The sequence below is a fragment of the Rhododendron vialii genome, chromosome 6a, assembly GCF_030253575.1.
Source record: "Rhododendron vialii isolate Sample 1 chromosome 6a, ASM3025357v1".
Classification (NCBI taxonomy): Eukaryota; Viridiplantae; Streptophyta; class Magnoliopsida; order Ericales; family Ericaceae; genus Rhododendron; species Rhododendron vialii.
In genome coordinates this window covers 22864916-22891318 of record NC_080562.1, presented here as the reverse complement: position 1 = coordinate 22891318, position 26403 = coordinate 22864916, and the positions used below count along the sequence as shown (strand labels likewise).

General features: G+C 37.2%; 1 protein-coding gene and 1 long non-coding RNA gene across 6 annotated transcripts in view; both read right to left on the bottom strand.

The window, feature by feature from the left end:
• The window catches only part of LOC131329441 (beta-1,3-galactosyltransferase 7-like), a 36664-nt gene that overhangs the window by 5926 nt on the left and 4335 nt on the right, over window positions 1-26403 (bottom strand). The window contains exons 2-7 of one of the 5 annotated variants that reach the window (XM_058362544.1): window positions 26260-26301; window positions 25010-25173; window positions 8809-8908; window positions 4469-4527; window positions 4105-4313; window positions 3954-4017 (exon numbers count right to left, since the gene is read on the bottom strand). In XM_058362544.1, the coding sequence (XP_058218527.1) occupies window positions 3954-4017; window positions 4105-4313; window positions 4469-4527; window positions 8809-8908; window positions 25010-25173; window positions 26260-26301 (638 nt within the window). Of the gene's footprint in view, window positions 1-3953; window positions 4018-4104; window positions 4314-4468; window positions 4528-8808; window positions 8909-9305; window positions 9557-25009; window positions 25194-26259; window positions 26302-26403 lie in introns of those variants that run through there. The other 4 variants (XM_058362545.1, XM_058362548.1, XM_058362547.1 and 1 more) reach the window with 4 other exon arrangements.
• Window positions 11612-14376, bottom strand: LOC131329444 (uncharacterized). Its single transcript, XR_009200768.1, has 2 exons — window positions 12872-14376; window positions 11612-11780 (listed from the first exon to the last, which is right to left on the bottom strand). It is a non-coding gene; the product is annotated as an uncharacterized LOC131329444 (long non-coding RNA).

The window sequence follows — 26403 nt, the reverse complement described above, 5'->3', positions numbered from 1 at the left end:
GAGGGTTTTTAATTCTGTTTGTGGGGATTCTCCCTGGATAATGGTTGGTGATTATAATATAGTCGGGGCTAGGGCTGAAAGACTAGAAGGTTTTGATAGTAATGCTGTTGGTGATTTTAATAACTGCCTAGAAGATCTGGAAATGGAGGATTTACCTACTAAAGGGTTTTGGTTTTCTTGGTCAAACAAAAGGGGAGGTCTGGGGGATAATAAGAGCAAGCTTGATAGGGCTTTGATAAACCCCTCTTGGCTGGATGAGTTCCCTAACTCAGAGGCCATATTGCTTGCTCCAGGAGTGTCAGATCATTGTTCTTTGATAGTTACCATTATGCCTGAACTGAGGTGTAAAAAGCCATTTAAGTTCTTTAATTTTTGGATGAAGCATTCTTCTTTCAAAGACTCACTTGCTCAATCTTGGGCTGAACCTGTGGAAGGGTCATCCATGATGCTATGTTTTAGTCTCAAGTTAAGGAGATTGAAGTTTGTTCTTAAAGATCTAAATTTAAGATGCTTTTCTAATATCTGTTCAAGGGTAGCTCAGGCTAGAGAGGAGTTGTCTCAGGTTCAGTCTTTGTGTTTCTCCAATCCTTTTGATGCTGCTCTCTGTGCTAAGGAGAAGGAAGTTTTAAGGACCTTTATGGACCTTAGTCTAGCAGAGGAGGAGTTTAAGAAGCAAAAGTCAAGAGTTCAATGGCTCTCTCTGGGTGACCACAATACAAGATTTTTTCATCAGAAAATGGCATCTAACAGGATTAGAAATAAGATTCTGAGCATTACAGATTCGAGGGGGGTGCGACTTAAGGACCCTAAAGAAGTTAAGCAGGAGATATTGGGCTATTTCCAGGGCTTGTTGGGTACTGCTTTCCCCTCTACTGGGAATTTCTCTTCAGAACTGAGGAGTGCTATTCGGAATAAAGTCTCAACTGATATACAGGGGTCTCTTATTCAAGCTGTTACTGCTTTAGAGATAAGGAATGCTCTGTTTTCTATCAATGGTGACAAGGCCCCTGGGCCGGATGGGTACAATGCTAAATTCTATCAGTCTAATTGGGAGGTGATTGGTTCTGATCTTGTCTGGGCTGTTCAGCAATTCTTTAGGACTGGATTTATGCTGAGAGAATGGAATTCTACTGCCATCTTCCTTGTTCCCAAGGTTAGTGCCCCTTGCACTGTTAAAGATTTCCGGCCTATATCTTGTTGCAATGTTGTGTACAAGTGTGTGTCCAAAGTTTTGGTCTCTAGACTGCAGCCCCTCCTTCCTTCTCTTATTCATCCTAATCAGTCTGCTTTTATAAAAGGACGATCCATTGTTGACAATATTCTTCTTATGCAAGAATTGGTTCATAATTACCATAAGGATGATAGCACTCTTAGATGTGCCATGAAACTAGACTTGATGAAGGCTTATGACTCAGTTTCTTGGGCTTTTCTATTTGAAGTCGTGACTATTATGGAGTTTCCCTCTCAGTTTATTCGTTGGATTAGCCAATGTGTCTCTACAGCTATGTACTCAGTGGTGCTTCATCGGGGTTTAGAGGGCTACTTCCCAGGGAAGAGAGGGTTGAGACAAGGCGATCCCCTCTCTCCCTACTTATTTCTTCTTGTTATGGAAGCTTTTTCAGCTCTGTTGGATCACAGGATTGCTAGTGGCTCCTTTTCTTACCATCCAAATGCCAGAGTCTTGGCATCTCTCACCTAATTTTTGCGGATGATCTGTTTCTTCTATGTGGGGCTGATGTTCAGTCCTTCAAATTAGTCCATGATTTGTTGAGGGATTTCCATTTATATTCTGGGCTCCAGCCTAACCTTATGAAAAGCACTGTTTTCTTTGCTGGGGTATCTACTGATCTGAAGAATCATTTGCAAAGCATTCTCTCTATCTCTGAGGGTACTTTACCTGTCAAGTACCTTGGTGTTCCTCTTATTACTTCTAGACTTCTTGCATCTGATTGCCAGGTTTTAGTCACAAAGATTTTGGACAGAGTTTTGTCTTGGTCCAATAAGCTCCTTTCTTATGGTGGTCGAGCTGAACTTGTTTCCTCTGTTTTATTCAGTATCCAATGCTATTGGAGTTCTATCTTTGTCCTTCCTAAAAAAGTTCTGAACGATGTGGAGAGAATTCTTAGGTCTTTCTTTTGGACAGGACCTGATATGAAATCTTCTGGAGCTAAAGTCAGTTGGGACTCTGTTTGCCTTCCAAAACCTAAAGGAGGCCTTCGATTTAGGAGATTAAAGGATTGGAATGTTGCTGCCATGACTAAACACATATGGGCTCTTGCAAAAAAAAGCTGATACTCTTTGGATCAAGTGGGTCCATATGTTTGTGATTAAAACTAAATGCATGTGGACTATGAAGGTTCCAGTCTCTTCTTCTTGGACAATCAAGAAGATTTTTAAACTTAGGGTCATGGTCCAGCCTTGGATTAAATGTATTGTGGGTAATGGCTCTAACACATTTCTTTGGTGGGATAATTGGCACCCAGTTGGCCCTTTATTTCAAAGATTTGGTGAAAGATTAGGTGACATTTTACGTAGAGCCTCCTCTGCTGAAGTATCCTCTGTTATTGCTGGGAACAATTGGAATTGGCCAAATGGTAGATCTGCTGTTGTCAGGGCTATTGAGAGGGATACTCCCAGTTCCTTTTTGCCTAATGTGTTGTGTGAAGATTCAGTTCGTTGGTGCTTGTCTCCCACTGGGGTTTTCTCTATCAAAACAGCTTGGAATGCCTTCCGCCTTACTGCCCCTGAAGTTGAATGGCATAATAGTGTTTGGTTCAAGCATCATGTTCCTCGGTGGGCTATAATTCAGTGGCTATGTGTCTTGGGGAGGTTGGCCACTAGGGATTGTTTGCATAGCTGGGGAGTTATTGATTGTGCTACTTGTGTGCTTTGTAATAATGCTGATGAATCCCATGTGCACTTGTTCTTTAGTTGTCCTTTTTCCAATTCTGTGTGGCAGCATTTTGTGGCAAAAAATGGAATCTACAGGCCCTGCCTCCTTCTGCATCAAGAGATCCAATGGATCAATGTTCATAGGGGTGGTACTCATTTGCGAAGCCTTCTGGTCAAGCTGTCTTGTGCTGCAGTTGTGTACCATTTATGGAGGGAGAGAAACATGCGCATTTTCCAAGCCATACGGTCTAATCCAAACCAGATCATACGTGCTGTGGATTCGGATATTCGTGGATATGTAAGCTCTTGGAGGAACATTAGGCGGTCTGATGACAATAGATTGCTGTGTAGGGATTGGAACATTTCAAGCAGGGTCTTCTCTTAATTCCCGGTTGTTTGTTTTGTTTTCTTGTTTCTGTTGAGATAGGGGGTTGGCCTTGTGCCATGTTGTCTCTTCCTGGGGAATGCCCCTTTGTTTTGTTGTTTTGGGGTATGCCCTGTATTGTGTAATGTGGGTTTTCTATCAAAATTTTGCCTTACCCAAAAAAAAAAAGTAACAGTGGTATTGAAAATTGAACTTGCATGTTCTGAGAACCAGTGAACATCTCATAATTTTTTGCGTATCTCGTATTGACTAGGAAAATGCGAATGCCATCCCAAGCAGTGGTACACTTCAATTGGTGCGAGAAAAATGCTTGGGAAATGGATGAAAATTACTTTGGAATATGCACAAATCTGACACTGCATGGAAAGTGCCATGGGACTCTCCTTATTTTGGCATTAAGCTCAACCTAGAACAGTCCCGCAGACTGTCATTAGCATGACCATTAACGAATAAACTACTTATCCAACCTTTATATGGTGGGACACAATTGTTTTGCTGAATAATATTGTCTCAAAACAATTTGTGGTCTAATACTTTTTCTGTTGTGCTACTGACTTATGAATTACGATAGATCCATAACCAGGAAAAACAAAGGATCCAACTCTCAAAATGTGTAGTACGAAAATATTGCCCAGAATGCGCTAATCAATTTGTGAGAACTGCTAAAGTGATTTACCTGTGGCCAATCATGAATCGGATGATGATTCCCTTCTCTTTTTCTAATTGAAGAAGCTTCTCACCTATCCGAACCGAAAATCCAGTCAGGAGAATTCAAATCAAACCAGAAAGGTCTGCAAACATATACACGACTAGCCTCAAAAAATAACCTTGAGGCATCCAAGTTTGTCGAACGGAATCACGCCTCTTCCTACTACTAAAAGCAGTATTTATTCCAATAACTATGAAAGCTTTCTTCCTTTGTGAGTCCTCATGAGACAGGGTGGACTCATCAGTCCTCCTCACCTCATGAGAACTTTGAGTGGTAGCTAACTCCATTTGAAGGGTTGAAATTGACTTGTCTAGTGATCTGGCAGACCTCCGAAAAATTGACAGAAGAAACTAAATTTTCAATACAAGCCAGATTGATCATGAAATATCCAACCAACCAATAAAGAACCTTTAAACACACCCACACAGTATAGAAAGATACGAAAGGAAGTGAGTATGAGTGTATGAGAAGACCAAACTCACTGAATTGCTTGATGGGTTTTGTGAACCTCCTCCATTACATCCTTATCCTGTCCAGGCTTCTGCCACAATTAATTTCAACTCATTAAAAGCACAAAATATTGTTGGAAAAATTATATGATTAGGATATTTCTGCTAGAATTAAATGCCAAAACAAGAACAAATAATCAACCAAGAAAGGCAATTCAATATTATTAGAGAAAAGATAAGAATAGCCTGTGGGGTGGTCGAGGCACGTGATGACGCCCTCCTAAGGAATGATACACCCCCTCCTGCACGGGGTTGGATGGCGTTCTTTCCCCAAGATACAACGACCTTCAAGTTCTCTTCTGTGCAGCGAATTGAACTCACGAACCGTATAGTTTCCCGACACTCAAAATCCAAATATAATACCGAACCAAATATGTATATATGAACCGAATATGATCAGTCACTGTTTATAATTTCTAAAGCAGGAGAGAGAATAAGATGTAGATAGAGTTTTTTCCTTCTTCTACAGCCGAAACAATAAACACTGTTTTATAGTAAACAATAGTTTGTTGGGCAAGTGAAAAGTGGCAGATCTTTAGGAAAAGAATTAGGAGATTATCAAGGATAGGGTTTATTCTGCCGTTAGTATGCAACACATGCTACTAATAATTAGGAGTAAAACAAGGAGACCACTTCAAAGGTATTTACACTCCTTTATCTTTAGCTACATATATTACCTCTTTTATAAATAAACCCATGACATTAATATTAACATTAAAGTAAAATATTTAATTAAAACCAACAATCCCCCACATAATTTAAAAATTTTACAAGAGTGCTTTCACTGTGCAATGGGCATAGGTGTCTTCCAGACTTGAACCTACACTTAGTGTTAGCAGGTTTCAATTTGAAGAACCATAGTGAACTAAGTCTTGAACTAGGTCCTTGAAATCAAACTTACGCCTACCACACACACAGTACGGGAAACAATTACGGTTCTAGAACGGTTTGGCGCGATAGACGGTCATGCGCACGTATCTTGTTTCATGAGTGTCTTTAGAGAGTAGCCTAATTTCTCACAGCAGCGACCCCACTGCCACACTCATATAGGTGTATCCTCCAAGGGTGATTTGTGACCAACACCCTGTAGAAATCCTACCTTGGACACATTCAGAGCTAAGCTCTTCCTATCGTCACATAATTAACTTGAGCACTATCACCATAGGAATAGGACCAGGGATTCCCCTCTAATATTTTTAGTGCTCCTCCTAGTCACCATTCAGCTTCGTTGTTACCTATTGAACCTGATTCATGGGATCTCCAATCACAAAGGTTAGGTGTCCGCCGAGGTGACTAACTTATAGGCTTCAGTCCCATTCCCCTCGATGATTCAAAGACTAGCCTTCGCGCTAAGCCTTTATTATAAGACTAACAAGAATTAGCCTACACGCTAATCTTTTTGTCTCTTGAGGCTGATCAGGCCCCCACATTTTTAGAAGTTTATAAGAGCCCCATTATTGCTTCACATCAAGCTCACCAACATCCACAGCCTGAAAAATATTTAAATACCATTCTCCAACACAAAACTAGTGGAGTTAAATATCAATCAGCAACTAGCACAACAAAGTAACGCCTAGATGCATATCAGGCCCAATAGTTACCAACATCCATTGAGAAAAGATTTTGACCACCACAATTGACAAATCAAATCGCTCTATAACAATGTGGCCATATAGCTTTTCTCCTCTTTTTTTTTCAGAGGTAAATGTATCTATCAGAACACTTCACCAGCAGCATAACATCAATGATAACAAGCTAAATAACACAAATAATGACAACAACAAATGCCCCCACATTCTATGCTGATTATCCTCACACTCACACCATCTATAACATCATAAAGTAACAACCACCTAAAAATTGTTTCAACCTTAATGCTCACTTTCATGTGTATAATCTCAAAGCATAGAGAGCACTCGAATGAAACCCCCACAATATCACATTACACCTTAAGTTGTGAAAATAAGATAAAAATGTTAGAGATAATGCAACCACTTCACATTGTTCTGTCTTTATTGGCAATCACCAATGTAGGTACATTCTAGGTTAAATGCTTGAGTTCTTACTATCTGTGAATCCCTTTTTTTTTTTTCCTGTATTCTTAATTTGTTAACCAAAAAAGATCTGATCCAAAGTGGTGAAGTCAAATTTTTTTTTAATCATCACAAACATGAGTTTAAGGAATTGAAGTCTACAACTCAATTCAGATTACTACATTTAAGAACTGAGAAGTTTAAAAACAAGCACTAGCCAGCTTTCAGTTCTTACATTCACAGTGAACCTGAGTAAGGTAGAAATGTAGTAATAGTTGCTCCACACAAAAAAATGACTTTTGTTAAATCCAGATATAGAAGTGCCACTCACGGTTGTGAATAAATACTAATTAAGTGTATCCCATACAAAATTCCTACTGCATAAAGTAAGACTTGTATTGTTCTTTGGAAAAGCTTTATACTCCAAAAATAATGAACACAACAAACTCTATCTTGCATTTGAGACTCTAATATACCACTGGGATTATTTTAATTTTATACGAAAAACATCACTAGATATACTCTTGGATTTCCATTAGCTTGAGTCATACTTGGTTTCAACTTTGTACCGTTCGTGAAGTCTTAATCTCTCTCATCCCAATGTTTTATCTTTCACCAACGTTATGACCATAATCATACATATATACATCAGTATAAACAATTACGGCCAATTCACCAAGTTCAAGAGATATATGCAAACAAGTTTGTCCTTCCAAAATCAAGAGATACCATATTTCATAACATTAATTATATGCAAGATCGAGTGATAACAGTTAACCAATCGCTACACAAGAATGATTAACCCAATTCCATGTTGCATAGCAAAGTGCAGAAAATCTTATTAGTAAGTTGATACGCGTAATTACAGTGGCCATAGTTTACAATCTATAAACAATTAGAGTTCTCTTCATTCATACACAATCTTATTATTCCTTCATAGAATAAGAATGACCAGTTGGAATATGAAGTGTCGTCTTACAATTTTGTAATCCCCATGGACACGTTGCAAAGGCCAGTTTCATAAGCATATCGATTTACCCATGCTATAAAATATTCTATCAGAAAATCCTATAATTATCATTCCTTAGATTGTTGGAAAAATTATATGATTAGGATATTTCTGCTAGAATTAAATGCCAAAACAAGAACAAATAATCAACCAAGAAAGGCAATTCAATATTATTAGAGAAAAGATAAGAATAGCCTGTGGGGTGGTCGAGGCACGTGATGACGCCCTCCTAAGGAATGATACACCCCCTCCTGCACGGGGTTGGATGGCGTTCTTTCCCCAAGATACAACGACCTTCAAGTTCTCTTCTGTGCAGCGAATTGAACTCACGAACCGTATAGTTTCCCGACACTCAAAATCCAAATATAATACCGAACCAAATATGTATATATGAACCGAATATGATCAGTCACTGTTTATAATTTCTAAAGCAGGAGAGAGAATAAGATGTAGATAGAGTTTTTTCCTTCTTCTACAGCCGAAACAATAAACACTGTTTTATAGTAAACAATAGTTTGTTGGGCAAGTGAAAAGTGGCAGATCTTTAGGAAAAGAATTAGGAGATTATCAAGGATAGGGTTTATTCTGCCGTTAGTATGCAACACATGCTACTAATAATTAGGAGTAAAACAAGGAGACCACTTCAAAGGTATTTACACTCCTTTATCTTTAGCTACATATATTACCTCTTTTATAAATAAACCCATGACATTAATATTAACATTAAAGTAAAATATTTAATTAAAACCAACAAATATATCACCCAGTTTGGTTATCATTTCCAGAATATGTATTGTGGACTCATTTTTCTGGAGACTGTAAACCACTTTCGAAACTTGTTATCTGAGGATCTCTTAGGAAAGGACCCATCTTTGAGAGAACAAAGAAGACACCCATATTCTCAAAAACTAGTTTATCTGTATTCTCAAAAACTAGTTTACTAAATAGTGAGTAGCTACAATATAACCGTTATGAGCGGTACGTTTCAACAAATGTTACAAATGATAACAAGAAGCGTTTAAATCTTTTCTGAAAAGTGTTATGTTGAACTGATTCTGGAAACTGCAACGAAACACAACAGTCTCAAACCAAATTCGGATCGAAAAAATGTAGAAACTTTATATCCAACCAAAAGCTATCAGACAGAGAGGCCCCAATATTATATTATTGACCGCCCATTCCATACCCAAGCAATGCGATTGTATTTCCCTAACAAAAAATGGAATCAGAAACTGAAAAAAATTCGATGGTTAACACACACAAACACACACCTTCTTCTTAGTTGTGCAGTCCTCGGATATGATCTGCAACTCTTGCTCCTGCCGACGCCGTGATACGAGCTGACTGTCAGATTCATGTGGAGCCGACAATCTGGTAAAACGATCCAAATATCAAACCCACATCAGCCCACCAACCACTAATCATATTCTCAAACAGGGGCAGGACCCCTCCCATTTTTTTGGGACTAGTTTAATCCATTTTCAAGTACGGTGGAGGGAACCCACAAAACTGTGAGACCCACATATGACAACACACCGCTCTGAACTGGACAAAACTGATCCGTAGAAACTGGAGGAGAGGATCACATCTGATCAATTACACACATGCATGCATATATACACATACAGTGATACAGATAATACGCGATGAGCACATATTTGACCAAAAAGAAAATAAACAACCCTAGATAGATTTCTGAATGGATCGGGTTCAAGAATCCAAAATTCTGCAGAGAGAGAGAGAGAGAGAGAGAGAGAGAGAGAGAGACCTGTTTGTGAAGAGCATGCCGAGGAAGAAAAAAGAGAGGGAGAGAATGGGAATCCATTTAACAGAGACTTTCCCGCTATTTCGGGTCTTCATTGTTTATTTATTCAGATAGAGAAGGTGAGAATTTGATAGAAATATACTAGTACTACAATATAGAGAGACGGAGACGAAGACGATAAAGGAGCTCCGCGAAGAGAGAGAGAGAGAGAGAGGGGGATGGTGTACTGTAGACGTTTTGAAATTATGGAATTTTGGGGGCGCAACATTGAACATACACATATACTTGGGTAGTAATTAAATGAAGAGAGACATTAGTTTAGTAAAACGCCGTGTTATTAGTGGTCGGGGGGAGGGTGGGTCCATTAGTTTAGAAAAACGCCGGCGGGTGAAGGGTCGATTATCATTAAATGTGACGCTGACCACCTGGAATGCTTTGACGCGGTTTGCCTTGGTATTCTCTGTCGCTCTCTCGGTTACGGAAAATCTACGAATAAGGCTGCAAATGAAGTGATCGAATCCTCGCTCGGTATTAGCTTGACTCGGGTTGGTTTGTGAGCTACACGAACAAGCTCGAGCTGTGGTTTTCAACTCGTTCGATTAATGAGTGAGCTCTAGTGAACTCGAGAGCCAAGCTTAATTATATACTCTCTTCATTCTAAATTACTGGTCATTCTTTTTTTAATGGATGTCTTAAAATATATGTCTATTTTGAAAAGTCAACATAAAAAATTGTACAACATTATTCTTTCATCATTTCTTTTTCACATTAAATTTTATGTCAACAAAGCATAAAGTATAGACAAATTGGAAAAGTCAATATCAATTAAATTTTCTATCATTCAACCCCTAAAAACTCATGTCCCGAAAAGAAAAGCAAATTGGGATGGAGTGAGCAGTTATTTGTAACTTTATATACTCCGTATTGTTTTCCTACTATTATTGTCCCCGGTCATTTTGGGGACACCGTAACTTTTGGTATAACAAAACCATTATGAGTATAACCAAAACTCATTACAAGCATAACAAAACCATAGAAAGGCATAACCAAAACCATAGCAAGGCATAACTTATTTGTTATGCCTTGGTTGGGTTTAGTTACGCATTGATTGATTTTTAGAATATTCCTTAGTTATACCTTGTTTGGGTTCTGTTATGCTTGTAATTGATTTTAGTTATGCTCCTAATGGTAAAATTATGCCAAAAATTACGGTGTCCCAAAAATAATCGGAGACACCATAGCATTATCCCTTATATCATTATTCAGCCTTAAACTTCCTCGAAATGAGTGATGGGTGGGGGATGAACCCAAGGTCCCTACCCTTGGTACGGACAACATGAGTGTTGTCCCAATCTGGATCATTCAATTTCGGTAATGAACTGTTCAAATTATATCTCAACATAGAACAGATGGACGACTGAGATCTATTCGACTGAGATGAAATATGAGTTATCCGCTGAATTGGATTGCCCAGATAGGGACTACACCTATATTGTCTCCACCACAGCTTTTATAGAGTTTTGAATGCTTCTCACTTATTTTTGTTGATCAATGTGAGACAACAACAAATGAGAAAGTTTCCCATTTATATCCGCATGAGAGTCCCCTTCAATTATAACCTTCGCGATTACTATTTTAGTAAATGATGCGGAAAAGAGTAGTGAAATTAATCTACAAGAAGCTTAGCAAACTCTTGAAATGGCATAAGCTAATTTGAAGATATCCCAACCTTCTCCATGCACCTACATGGATGCCAATCTCGTTGCCTCAACTTTTGCAGTCGGGAGAAAGGAGAGGATCCTGTAGACACTCTATTTTGGACTGTCTAGATTAATTTACTTATGATTTTTGATTCTCCGATGATGAATAAGATCAAGAGAACCCCGGGAATGTTAGTGTGTTTGAGTTTTGAGCGTTCCGGAACTCTTTCAAACCCTTCAAGCCAAAACCAAAAAGGCTCAGCCAAACCCGACTTGCATACGCTGGTACCTGTCACGCCCCAATCTCACACGACCCAAGCACGTGAGTTCTAAAAAAAAAAAAAACTCCATACAACGATAAAAGAATATTTTTATGTAAAGGTCCAAGTCAAATGCCATAATACCAAATCAAATCGCGCCTAAAGATGACCTGATTTTTATAAAAAAAAAAATTGGAAGGGAGTGTTAGTTTCAAGGGCTTTTTCAAAATGGTCAACACCAAAAAAAGAAAAACCTGAAAGTTTTACCATGAAGACCAATGAGGCTTCTCACCTCTCCAACAATAGAAAAATTACCTATAAGTGTATTTCATGTTTCAAGTTTTTGAGAGAGTCAAAATATGTGATTAAATTTATTACAACCCAAAAGAATACCAAGTCACAGGACTTCCAAAATCTTACTATCAAATTAATGGAATACAAGTATATCAACTAAGCTCAAAAAAAAAAAAAAAAAAAACAAATCAAACACTGTCATGCCTCCGGATCCACCGTCTTACCTGAAAAAGGTTGGATTATACAACGTGAGTCGACACTCAATAGGAAACGTGCTAAAGGCGAAGATAAGAAAACGCAAGCAAGATGCACGATACACAAAATAATTTGTTCTTGTCTACTTCTTTTTGAATACATCAATTCGTGAGTATATGCAATATTGTAAGAAAACTTGCATTTTATTAAGCCTCAAAAGATAACCATTGGATATATCGTAACTTAGAACAAATGAATACATAATAACTTTTACTTCTCAAGTATCCAACAGAAATAATGATAAAAATAATCCGTTCAGATAATAATCCAAATCTCCAAATACCAAGTTATAACCAAACCACGTAAGCTCATCTCATCTCATATATCCAAAATCCTTCAAACATAAAACACATCAAATTATAAGTCAATAGGAGAAAATAAGAGCACATAAGACCTATGGAATACTTTATCCCGCGCGGGTTTGCGGACTATAAACCGACTGATAAACTCGTTATCCATATGTTTCCGGCTACACAACAAGAATAAAATGGTCAAGTCAACATCCAATACGTGGCTCATTAGCCCAAATAACAAGTATCAATTCCAAATCATCCAAAACTACGAGAAAGATCGTACAATCTAATCATAATCTCGAATCCGATTAGACATTAGTGAAAACTTTCATCGTCGCAATATATATAATGAAGCAAATATAAGTGCTATCATTTATTATGTGTGGTGTCTAATTACAAGAATTGGTTTAAATTTTCTCTCTGTCATTTTATCAAACATCTTATAGGAATGTATCAAATAATCACATATTAGATCATCATTTATTCAAACCACACGATCCTTAAACAGGTCTAACATACTAAAATTTACATAATCTAGTAAATAATCATCAAGGTCTTTAATCAATCGAGAAAATTCAAAACTCATGAATAACACACGCCACACATAGTCCACCTATACTTTGAACAAGACATTACGCATAAATCACCTCTACTTGGAACATATTAGGGTTAACTTAAAATTGAAACAAAAAAAATACTATAATCACAGATTTTTAGGTGTATCTCACTATATTTTCCCATATCTAAGCATTTAGCAAGATTCCTACGTTAAAAGAGCCGAATCCCGAAATGCTAGGAACACCAAAGTTGGCCGAATGCGACATTGTTGGGATAGATGCGTAGCCCTTTGTCCATAGATCACATTCTCTTCTTGCATTTTTGCGAGATTCTTGAATCTTGACATCCAATTTTGGGGTTGAAGTCTAGGGTTTGGGTAGAGTTGAGAGAAGGAGAAAGAGAGAGAAAACGGAAAAGAAAAAAAAAAGAAAAGCAGAGAAGTTCTCGGCTGTTCTCAGTCATTTTAAGTGCAAAATTGCACTATAGCCCTCCAAGAATCAAGCTATTGCTCTATCTTCTAAAATGTTTTAAATCAATACACTAAAGCCCCTAAAGCTAACAAATCTATAATAATTAGTAACTCTCAAGTTCTTTTTTTTTTTTTTCCAGAAAAGTCCATAACGCGGATCCCAACAACTCATCCTTGGCGCACAAAATTGAATCTGATCAATCACGCATACTGTACATTCACACATATATACATAAAAAAAAAAATCCATGGTTCACAAAATTATTAAAATAGTTACACATATCCGCATTATTAAATTTAAAGTAAATTAAAATTAAGAACGGGTATCTACAGTACCAAACTGGCGTGCGTTGGTCCTCTGCCACGTGTCAATCATCGATCAGCTTTGACCGTTGACCAGGCTATGACTAGCGCACGCAGGTCCACTACTGGTGTACGCCGGTCAAAGATAGTTCCATCACCTTTATTCAGCCACGTTCATAGGACTTTTGTGCCATCCAGTACACTGTTTGATCAGCTGAGATGTGATCTCGGACAAGGGATGTTCCCTCTCTCTCATAGAGCGATCATGTGTGATCCAAAGGGTGAAGATCACAAGTTAGTTTTTTGCTTGCCACACGGTTGTGGATTTAGAATTTTCTAATCGTACATGAAAGAAAATGATCGTATGACTTTATTATATCATAATAATAAAGTTAAGGTTACAAGTAAAAGATAGCCCGAAGGCCGATGAATACAAGGTACTATGCTCTTTTTTTTTTGGGGGGGGGGGGGGGGGGGGGGCTATTTAAGAAAATTAAAATTGGCTTGCACATGAACCTATCCTTAATGAGGGATTCATAGATTTTCTACGATTGTTGATAGCTTCCAAAGTAAGCAAGAATTATAGTAGATGCAAATGCTCCATATTTTGCTGTTGGAATTTGATTTTCGCGCTCCATTTTTTATTGATAGCGTTTTACTTTGTTCATGAAGTTACTAGTAAATCAGTAAAAAATAGAGCGCCAAAATCAGTTCCTTTGCTGTTAGGCCCTTTATATTAGTTGTTTTTTTTTTTTTTTGTTAAACTTTATATTAGTTGTTTGTCTAACGAAAAGTCACTGTACTCTTTTCTTTTTTTGGGAACAGCCCCCCTTCTAAAAACAATACCGGTTCTGTTCTGAGCAAAGGGGAGCAAAATCTTCGTCTTGTCTCCGAAATCCGATAGAACAGGGCCTAAAAAGAGTACATAGAATTACTATAGAATTAATACAGTCCGTCTCCCGTAAGGACTACCTCATTTTAATAAAATGCGAACCTCCTTTTTCCGATTGAATTTCGATGATCCGAGCCGCTCAATGTGTTCAGAACGTGATTTTAAGGGTACCCGCAAGAAATCAGCAAAAAAAATGACCGGGAAGGGCTTCATCCGAGCAGTTTTTGTTTGTTTTTTATCGAACAGTTCAACAAAAACTGCTCGAATGAAGCTCTTCCCGGTCATTTTTATTGCCGATTTCTCGCGGGTACCCTTAAAATCACGTTCTGAACACATTGAGCGGCTCGGATCATTAAAATTCGATCGGAAAATGGGAGAAATGAGAAGGTCTGCATTTTAACTAAAATAAAAACTCCCTCATTTGAGACTAACTGAGAATTAATATTCCATAAGTCTGTGAGATTAAACAGCTCCAAGTAGAATTCCTTTTTTTTTTTTGAAATACTCGTGGTATAATTCTCATCGGGGGTTTCTTTTGCTAACATTGAGCTAGGCTCACATCTATTTGCCCCTTCTAACTCATTCATTCCTTGATCTACACGTGTGTAATAGTTAAATTGGTTTTGAGTATAATCATATGCTTGGCTATACGAAATTTTTTCTTGCTATAGTTTGTTGTCTGGTTTCTAGCACTTGTAAGTAATAGTGTCACGACTCACGTGTACCGGAGACTAATCAGGAAGAAATGCATTTCGTAGGTGGGAAATCACAAAATCACTTTGGTTTTGATAACTGAGTTTTTTTTTTGGTAATGCATAGTGTCCCCGGGTCAGCTTTCTCGCACCACGGGACTAAATCTCTACGGCCTCACCAGACTTTGCTAACCCAAATGGCTTTTACGCATAGGTGGCCTCAAAGATTTTTTCGCAATACAAGTGAGTTAAACCTGGAATCTCGAGATGGTAACCAACATGCTCATGACTTGTATGATCACTTTACTTTTGCTTCTCTTGTGTCTCCATACTTTTCCGCTTCAATATAATTGCTCCCATCACTATATGGCATCTAAGATAGGGTCATGCTTCTTCAGGGAAATTTAAGCACGGCTTCCAAGTTTCATTTTCGTTTTACTCACATGTCTAGTCTGATTAAAACTCTGTGTGGCTAAATTTTATGTACTATCATTTTCTCTGTCTACTTATGCTGTTTACGCTCCTCTTGGTTTTATAAATAGTGATATTTGGAGCCTATTTGCTTCTTCTACATGACTTCGTTATTATGTTGTGTTTTTTTTTTTTTGATGGTGGGATTCACCCAGTTCACAGTTTCCTCCTTATCTTACCACACATGGTATTAAACATGAATTTTCTTGTCCTCGCACTTCACCTCAAAATGGTGTGGTAGAGAGAAAACATAGACATCTTATTAAGACGACTATAGCTCTTATGCACCAGTCTTGTTCGCCTTTATCTTTCTGGTTGATGCTTGTGGGCACCTCGCCACCTCTGCTTCACAGCCCTTGCGCTTCATGCAGGCTTCTATCTACATTCACTCTTCTTCTGCGCAGGTTTCCAATTGTCATCCTTTCTCCTTAGAGGATTGCAATAGTCAAACTTGTTAGCAGATTTCAATAGTCACGCTTGTTCATTGGATTCTCATTTATGCATCCCGAGCGTCGATGGGACTCATCATACGGCTAAGACCGGTTTATCACATCACATAGAGTTGCCACCCAAGTTTGTGGTTAACTTGAGAAACCACCGTTTAGAATAGCTAGATGCGGGGCAATTGGTTTGCTTCAACCAGAGTTCATGTTGGGCTAGGGAGCTAAGTTACAAAATTAGAAGGCGTTAGACACCTATCTCGCCTAACCTTTTGGTTAGTCTCTATTCATTATTCATTAGAATTCAGGAATTGATTATATGTTGGCCACATAAGTAGTAAAGAATTCGGGAACAGTAGCACATATGCACTAAAACAACAGGATACCCCATAAGTACTTTCAAAAAGCATTTTTGTTTGTTTACAACAAAGTGGCGTATGCTCACATTTAAGGAGCATCGTATGAATGGTGAAGTACGCCGTGCCTAAGTAGCATACGCCAACACCTTTTCAGTTACTTACTCGAGACAGACAAAATACCAAATAGATGGGTTTATGGGGGTTATTATAAGGGTAGTCCTATGGTACACACCCCTTATTAGGGGGTGTACCGTACGCATCATGATTTTAAACCCTTAGATTTCAAAGTAAATAATCCGGACCACCCATATATTAAATCAATTTATAAAATAAAAAAAAGGGCTTAGCAGGTAACAGGTTGTTCTCTCCTCCTTGACTTTCTCTCCCTCTCCCTCATGTGTAAAATACTACAAATTATATAACATAACCACAATTGTTATGACAACACAAAAAAATTGACACTTTCTTATCACAATGTGTCGTACCAAAAGAAATCGATCAAAAGATACTAGATACAAGACTAAAATATATCGTAGCACAATCAATAATTATTATACCCAAGCAAGATGCATGTCTAAAATATCACAAATTAAATATTGTATAACTTAACATCCTAACAGTCTTGATCGATCATTTTAAAAATACACTCACTAACGACATTTAGACTATACAGTCAATTTATAGTATTTGGTATGAAACCTAGTCCTCCGTTGTAGTTGAATGTAATGTAGCCATGCGACTGTGACACAATAATGACGATCAAATCCGTTGAATTTTTTATGTTTGTTGATTAAGTCACCTACGTAAATTTTTGTCTCAATCAGGTTTAGAAAGGTCCATCATCGGCATGCAAATTGAATAATATAATGATATTTTTCATCCAATTAAGTGTCTAGCTATAAGCCATCAACTTCATTCTTGGTACGAATGACCTAATTAATATTATGTAAAAGATAGACGATTTTGATAAAATAAAAATAAAATAAAATAAACACTTTACGTCGGGCTCAAATGGTGCATTATTATATTTTAATGTTGTATTGAAATTGAACGACGAGATTTGTTGAAGTATGAAACTTTAAGGACTAACTATGTAATTTATCCTAAAAAATAACAACATTCTTTTTAAAAAAAATAGAAACAAAGGGTGTAAGACATGAACCCCAGATCTTTTAGATAAATGTCCAAATTCCAACACTTTATCACTATGGTACACAATTGAGAATTTGTAATTCTAAAAACTATTAATTATATAATATTTTCTTATATGTAGAGGCTTTATTTTCAGGCTAAAAATTTGAAAAGACAGAGACTTCAAATGCCTTCGTGCTAAAAATTTGAAAAGACAGAGACTTCAAATGCCTTCGTCCTAGTGCTGGGCCTACACTTGTAAATCATATTATAGCCTATGTTATTGGTGTAAATCAATATGTCGACTATAATAATTTTTTTTGAAAGAAAGTACAATGACAATAAATTTACAAAATTATTTAGATTTTACTTCCACGACCTAATTCCAAGAACCACCATTAAATTTTTATTGGTATGCATAGGGTGAAGGTTTGACACCGATCCATGTGTCAAATATATAGTGCCAATTGTTAAGTGCACCGCCCTGAATATTAATAAGATTGGATATTAATATAATTAATTTCACCAATTACAAAAAGGGGAGTAATTTTCACACTCTATTTTTTGATATTCACACTTATTTTTTCACACTCTATTTTTTGATTTTTTGAAATAAATTTTGTAGAGAAAGAATTTGATTTAGACAATATTTTGAGAGGAAATTGTAGTTGTATTCAAAAATTTGGGTATAGTACTTACTTTTGGTGAATTTCTTGGATGAAAATTTTGTGCGAGAACTTTATTTTTAGTTTAAATTATTGAGGTATTGTGTAGGGACAAATAAGAATTTGAAAAAATAGTATGGAGGGAATCGAAAATTAAGATAAAATGGTGAAAATTTTAAAATTTTAAAAAATAATGTGGCGGGAATTGAAAATAATTAGTGGTATTGTATTTTGCCAATTATAACTATCGTTTACTGAACATTCCGATTGAATTTTTTTTATACGACACGTTGTGGGTATGAAAGCGCCAATTTATGGTGTTGTCATAACAAATTTGGTTATATTACTGAATTTGTGGTATGATATTTTGTTGATTATAACTATCGTTAATTGAACATTCTGATTGAATTTTTTTATACGACACGTTGTGGGTATGAAAACGTCAATTTATGGTATTGTCATAACAAATTTGGTTATATTACTGAATTTGTGGTATTTTAGACATGTGTTATTACGGAATATTTTAATTGATTTCCTTTGGTACAACACATTGTGGTAAGAAAACGTCAATTTATGATATTGTCATAATAATTATGGTTTGTTATATAATTTGTGGTATTTAAATATATTTTCTTTTGATGCGACACCTTGTGTTAAGAAAATGACAATTTTAGGTGTTGTCATAATAATTGTGGTTATTTTATAAAATTTGTGGCATTTTACAAATATTTTTGGCTTGAGTATAACAATTGTTGATTCTGGTACGACATATTTTGATTTTGTTACGGAATATCATACGAGTCAAAAAAAATTTGGTATGATTCATTGTGATAAGATAATGCCAATTTATGGTGTTGTTATAACATTTGTGGGTAACATTATTTAATTTTTGATATTGTACGCATATATTTGGTTATGGTACAAGTATTATGAATTTCGGTACGAATAATTATGGTTACATAATAATAATATTTTTTAATTATGGGTAACCTGCTAATGACCTGTTCAACAGGTAAATTTTAATGTACAAGTCATAACTAGAATCATAAATATGCATTAAAAAATCAAAAATCGGCATAATGAAAATCACAAATTGTCATAATTTAAGCGTACCGTATGCCCTGTGTACCATATCTTCCTCCTTATTATAAATTGGAAAACAAGTAATGAACACATAGCTAGGAAAACACAAATCTGCAATTTTAGCAAAACTTGACCGATTCTGGAAGAAATTGCGTACGTCAGACATTACCTACGCAAGGTTCAATATTGTGTATGCTAGGTCCTGCTAGGTTACAGCTTCGACTTTCGGTCGGTTGGATCACAGGTTGTTTGGGCTTCGAAACAATATAATTGATTACTGCCCTGGCCCTCAGAGATATTTTGCCTTAGAGATTACATTGACTGGAAGTAGGAACTCCCCTATTATTGTAGGCTATGAAAAGCAACAGGATATCCCGTAAATACTTTCGAAAAGCATTTTGTTTGTTTACAACAGAGTGGCGTACACTCACATTTAAGTAGCACACGCATGAAACATACTGACATATGCTGTGCCTAAGTAGCGTACGTAGGCTAACATTTCAGTTTCTCGAGACAGACAAAATACCAATCAGATCGGTTTATTGGGGTTATTGTAAATCGGAAAACAAATAATATGCACATAGGAAAACACATAAATCTGCACTTTTAGTAAAACTTGACGTATTACGGAACAAATAGCATACACCAGACCTTAGCTAGCGTTCAAAAGGTTCAATATTGTGTACGCTAGGTTCTGCTAGGTTACAGCTTGGGCTCAGAAACAGTAATGCTTACTGCCCTATCCCGGACATTTCACTCAAAGACTATATTGGCTAGGAAGTAGGAACCTCATATAGAGCTAATCATGTCAAGGATATAAAGGTCTGGACTCTGGATTATATACACCCTTGATAACCCTTACACCAAAAAAAAAAAAAAAAAACCCATATATAGGCATACTAGCTAAAACAAAGAGCAATTCATGCAGCCGATGAGTAGATCAATTCACTTGAAGAGAGGGGGTTTGTCGAAAGCCCTAAAGAAAAATCGAAAAAGCCGGTAAATTTAATGGTTGCCAAATGGGAGATGAGAGAACTTGCAAATAGTATGATCCAATTGTATCTCGGAAATATAGAGCGCGCACTCTCGGGGAAGTCATCAATGAAACGGATCCGGCAGAACTTTGGGCAAAATTGTAGAGTAGGTACAAGTCTAAGTCTTTGACGAATTGGCTGCCGTTAAAGAAAAAATGTATGCATTACATATGTCCGAAGGAGCAAACTTTAATGAGCATTTGGATGAGTTCAATCGGCTACTAAAGGAGTTGGAACCATTGGCTCTATTGATGTAACTAATCATATTCATAAATCGGTACTATTAAATTAAAAACCATGGTCGTTCAAATCGTTTTACCAAGGAACCAGATTGGCTTGTCAAGAAACTTCTAAATGACCACCCGATTCCAATAATTATGTTATGCATAGCCATGAATTTTTATTTTTTTGATAGGCAAAAAATTTTTTTATTAAGAAAACTTGATAAAGGTTACATCAAGTTGGGGGAAGGGGAGGGAAATCCAAGTAAATGTTGGATTAAAAAAAACCAATGGACCAAGCCCAAAATACCTCAAGGGCAAACCCAAACACCCAAAAGGGCAAGGCTCAAAAGAGTCAAGTCCAGCTCAAGAACCAAAACCTAAATCTATAAAAAACAAGCCATCACCAGAGCTTTGATGATTTATTTTACCGCAGAATGGTGGTTCTGGGATCTTCAACAACAATCGCTAAGCTTTCAACACTTGAGACTATAGTTTCTTCTTCTTCTACAATTTTTGAGGCATTTTGATGAACATTTTCAACCCCAATTATACTAGTATTTTGAACTTTAGCGATTGGATTTCGAGTTGGCGAGTCAATAATAGGTTTTACTAGGCCAGGCATTTTGGAGCTGTGAAAATGATACTTCGGCCAAATTACTAACGAAAATTATAAAAATGCATCCTCCATAAGATGACTAACAAAATGAGAGTGAGTTTTAAGCCTCTAATAAATGTTTGACCCGTGATGTAATTTAATTAGCAATCCAAAATCACTCGATGGTTTGTCGAATTGGATAACAAAAGAAATGGGAAATAACTTCTTGACATGGCCGGTCCTAGGCCTCCAAATTTGGGCCCAAAACAGGGGCCGCCTTCTAAAAAAAAAGTGTGTATATATATACACAAAACTTCAAGTAAGGGCATCCTTTCCTTACCGTATTAAGTTAAGGACGTCTCTTTTCCGACCAATTTGCGATGATCTTGCTGCTCAATATGTTCAGAACGTGATTTTAAGAGTACTCGCGAAAAATCAGCAAAAAAGAAGACCGAAAAGAGTTTGATCCAAGCAGTTTTTGTTTGTATTTTATCGAACGGTTCAAATAAAAACTGCTCAAATCAAGCATTTCCCGTTCATTTTTTTTTTGCTGATTTCTCGCGGGTACTCTTAAAATCACATTTTGAAAACATTGAACGGCTTGGATCATCGAAATTTGATCGGAAAATGGGAGAAAAGGGGACGTCCGCATTTTATTTAAAATGAGAACGCCCTTACCTGAAAGGGACTAATATACACAAAACTTCAAGTAAGGGCGCCTTTACCGTATTAAGTTAAGCACGTCCCTTTCCCGTATGTATGTATGTATATGTGTGTGTGTGTGTGTGTGTGTGTGTGTGTGTGTATATTGTTGGTAGTTAAAGACAAGTGCCTTTCTTGTAGTTCAGCGGTAAGGCGATCAGAAGCCTCACTCAATGCTTGAGTTCTAAACCTGGCAGATTACTTTCTCTTTATATGTTTTTATGCCAAAAACAAATACACAAGCTACACAATTGTAGGCTGTGGCTGTTGTGTTTCGAACCCAGCTCGAGGAGGATGCAAGACAGCCATTTGTGTAATGGTCAGAATTTTTGAACACTGTGTTTTATAAAAACAAAATTTATCTTATGTAGTAGCGCATCTTTTTTATGATATCTCATTAAATTTGCATGTGTACGATTATGTGGGTACATGGGCGAACGTTTGGTGTACATTGTACCTTAGTAATTTTATGTCTACGTTTTATATTTAAACCCATAGATACACACAGATATTTGTTGTCCTATATATTAATTTACTCTATTAGTAAACACTCTATTTTCTACATACTCATTAATTCCTACAAACCCTCAGCCCTTCCTCCCAGCCTTGCTCCTTGTCTCCCTAAACGTGGCCTTACCCTCATCCAAAAACTCTACCAACCAAATACTTTCTTTCAATGCCAAAACCCATGTCTCCCTTTGGTCTTTCCATTTTTCGGCAGAGAACATGAGAGAGAGAGAGAGAGAGACATTCATACCTTCTTCTTCTTCCCCTTCAAAACCCATTCCTCTTATTCTCCTCACCACTTCGGCCACAAACACAGCTGGAATAACAGTCTCCAAATAGCCCTGTTTTCTCTTCAAAACAACTCGGAAAGCAGCCCCATTTCAACTCCCAGAAACCGCCCCAACCCAGCTGCAACTCGACCCTGTTCAAGCTCCAAAACTGCCCGAAAAGTCAGTCCCAAACCAGTTGCATTTCAGCTCTAAGCACAGCCGTTTTTCCCCCAGAAAAACAGTCACAAACTGCGGTCGACAGAGCTCCATTGCCACGTGATCGATTCACCACCAAGCCGCCGTACCACCGCTTAGTCTTCAGGAGAGAGGTAGTTAGAACTTATCTCCATAAGTATATATAAATGTACAAATTTCTTGTTAATGTTGAGTTTGAATATTGTGTGTACGTGTTTATCGGAATAAATGGCATGAAACGGACTATGAATGATTGGAGCTTAAGCTTAAAGAAAAAAAGAGAGAAGGGATATGAGTACATCTCACTGTTTCATTGTGTTCGGATCAGTACGTTAATGGAGTTGGGGAATTTGAATTAAGCTTACCTTGTTTCTTCCATGATTATGCTGTCATAGGTTTTCAGCAGTAACTGAAGATTGATAAATTGGTGGATAATGTAGTGCACCGGATGATATTGGTTTAGCTATCAAAATGTCAGTGGTGATGTGAAAAGAAACAAACCAGATAAATGGAATTAATAGCTTAAGATTGTTGGTATTATGTTAGATGCTGTGACCTAGCTTGAAAATGATATGTGAACGTGGTTATTAATCCTTGCGAAGCATGATTTGTTTTGTCGTTATGTTTAATTCATGTTAACTGTGGACATGCATTAATGTCTCCAAGATCTTAGATTGGACATTAGGGCCCGGGTTGGTTATGGGTTGTGAGGAATTCACCGTAGATACGATGATTAGAGATTAATGGGAAAAGGAAATGTGTGAATTGATGTTGAGACGAGTTGTGATGCCCCATAGTTAGGTTGAGTCTAGGCTCTGGAGGCTCCCGGAGGCGAGTCCCGGTAGAGACATATGGATGGGTGGTCACGGTGATTGATTTGGATTTGATTACTGAGATTTCGTAACCCTGAGTATGGCATGGCTATGATTAACTTTTGAGAAACGGAATTGAAGCGAAAGGGGTGGTGTAGAGCAAGGGGTGGAATTTACGGTGTTCGTTCTCCTTGTGTTAGTGCAAGGGGTGGAATTTACCGTGATGAATTCTTCTAAGTAGAAAACTTAGGGTCTTTAATCCGGGCACAAGGAGGGAGTTGAATCATGCCATGGCCATAGCTTAGTGGTTAAGGGTAGGACGGATCTCAAGGTGGAGATCCTAGATTTCACATAGGTTAAAGATTAGTAACAAAAATCAAGCGCCGTTATTTGCATTGCACTCTTAATCTTGTTATGTGTAAGTTATGGGTTTTGGGTAGGTTTTAGCTATTGAGCGTCAATCGCTCATAGTACTACGTTGCCTTGGTCTTTCAAACGCTAGGTATTGAAGACAGAACAGAAGAGCCGTACGATTTGATCGAGTTCAACAATGCTGTGGACGAATGCGAGGAGCCTTGGTTGATGTACGCTTAGCTGCTCTGACTAATTTAAATCAACTTTATTTGGAGAGCTTCATGATTTATTGGGAATTGTAATATTTTTTCAAATTCAAAAACTTAAACTAAATTCGATATGGTTGTAATATGTTGACGTACGCTTTCGGAATGATGACGTAGTAAATCTATGAACTTCTTTTGGGAAAATTGCCTTTTTAATGTTTTATTAATGTTCTGAAAATCGGGGCGTTACAACTTGGGCCACCTAACCAAAGGATTTTGTGTGTTCTATATAGACCAAAATAATTATATAAATACACGGCCTTTTACTAAGGGTGCCCGCATGTTAGAAATATACAGGCTTTTGATCTCAGCCGTTGGATTATGTTTTCAATGGTCCAGATCTGCGATTTTCTTACCAGTAAGAATATATTGATACCAAAGCTGAGAACGTTCTGAAAGGATTTGCAGCTATGAGAACGTTCGAAGTACACACCTATATCTCAGCACATAATATCAGAGCTGAAAATGTTCTCAACACACGTCTAGACTTGGTGGTAATTCATTCTCAGACGTTCTTTATTCTGAGAAACATTCTCATACGTTCTCAGTACTAAGAACATTCTCAGCACACACCTAGACTTAGTGGTAATTCATTCTCAGACGTTCTCAGTTCTGAGAACATTCTAAGGCGTTCTCAGAACTGAGATATTTTCAGCACACACCTAGACTTAGTGGTAATTTGTTCTCTGACGTTCTCAGCTCTTAGAACATTCTCAGTACATGCCTAGAGGCTAAACTTCATGGTAATTAAAAAGTGTTATACCTGAATGGGAATTAAGGTGCAATTTTCTATACCTAATGGTAAAAAGCTCTTAAAAAAACAATACAAAAATACACTAAGAGAGCAATTACAAAGAACGTACAAAAGGGATCTCAAATCATACCTGGGAAAAAATTCTAAATTTAGAAGAACTTTCGAGAGTGAAATGAGAGCTTTCCAGTGGCAACATAGCCTTGGAAGAAAGATCAGTTGCGTTACGACCCATCCTATACCAAAAGTAGTATCCCTCATCCTTCGCAATGCTGCTTGCTCAACCATATTTGATAGCTAGGGTTTAACGGTTGTTACTGTGCCATAGCATAGAAAAAGAGAAACACAGGCATTCCATAAATAATCGGACTCAAGAAAAACAAAACATAGGATAACACGAAGAAAAGAAGAGAACAATGATATCTATATACAGCTTTAAACTCTTTAAGTCTAGAACATTTTATGTTGCATATTTCCAACACAAAATGCAAAATCCAGCATCAATGTACTTTCACAGTATCAACACAGTTTGATAATGCACTTGGCAAACTTGTCTTTTCTTACTTAGTCAACCTTCCAACCATGGCAATGGTTATCGAGAAAGTAAACCAGCTACGATAAGCAACTAAATTCTTATACTAAAGACAGACTTGATTGAACCCATGTTTGGTAATATTTTAGGACAATGAAGATGGTTCGGACCCGTGTCTTTAGAACCATGGCTTTTGATGAAAATACTGGTAGAGATTAAGTGTGAGAGAGAGAGAGAGAGAGAATGCAGGATAGTTGTGGAAAGGGAAAAAGACATGGGCTTGTTGGGAGCATGAGAGAGAGTTGCGACTGAAGGGAAAGGAGGTAATAACTGATAATGAAAAAGACCTAGCTATGTGTGTGTGTGTGTGTGTGTGAGAGAGAGAGAGAGAGAGAGAGAGAGAGAATCTGTGGGTTAGTTGTGGAAAGGGAAGAAGACATGGGCTTGTTGAGAGCGTGAGAGGGAGTTGCGACTGAGGGGAAGGACGTAATAACTAATAATGAAAAAGACCTAGCTATGAGGCACGCCCAAAAGCGATTTAACAACTAAGAACATTCACACAAATGAACCATAGATGGTTAAAATGGGATTAGCCTAAGTAACATTAATAGTAAAGAAATATGGATTAATCGAGGAAGCATACTCACTCAAAAATGGCAATGCCCAAATATGAAGACGACACGTGAAGTAGTAAACTATTTTAAAGATAAGAAGATGAACAACTAATATCAGTACATATGCGGCACAAAAACAAAAAAATTCGCACCATTTATAACAAAGAGTCATTTGATGAAACAAGAAAAAAATATCAACAACAAAAGTTAAAACTCTTAAGGAAGAATGAATCTCACCAGAATTTCGCCACCTCGACTATGGAGGTAATCATTCCAAATCTGAAATCAAAACAGAAGACGGGAGAAAGATATATTTTACTCTCAAAGTCAACATGTGTTACTTTGTATAGATATCGAAATTAGTAATGACATGTCGGTGGC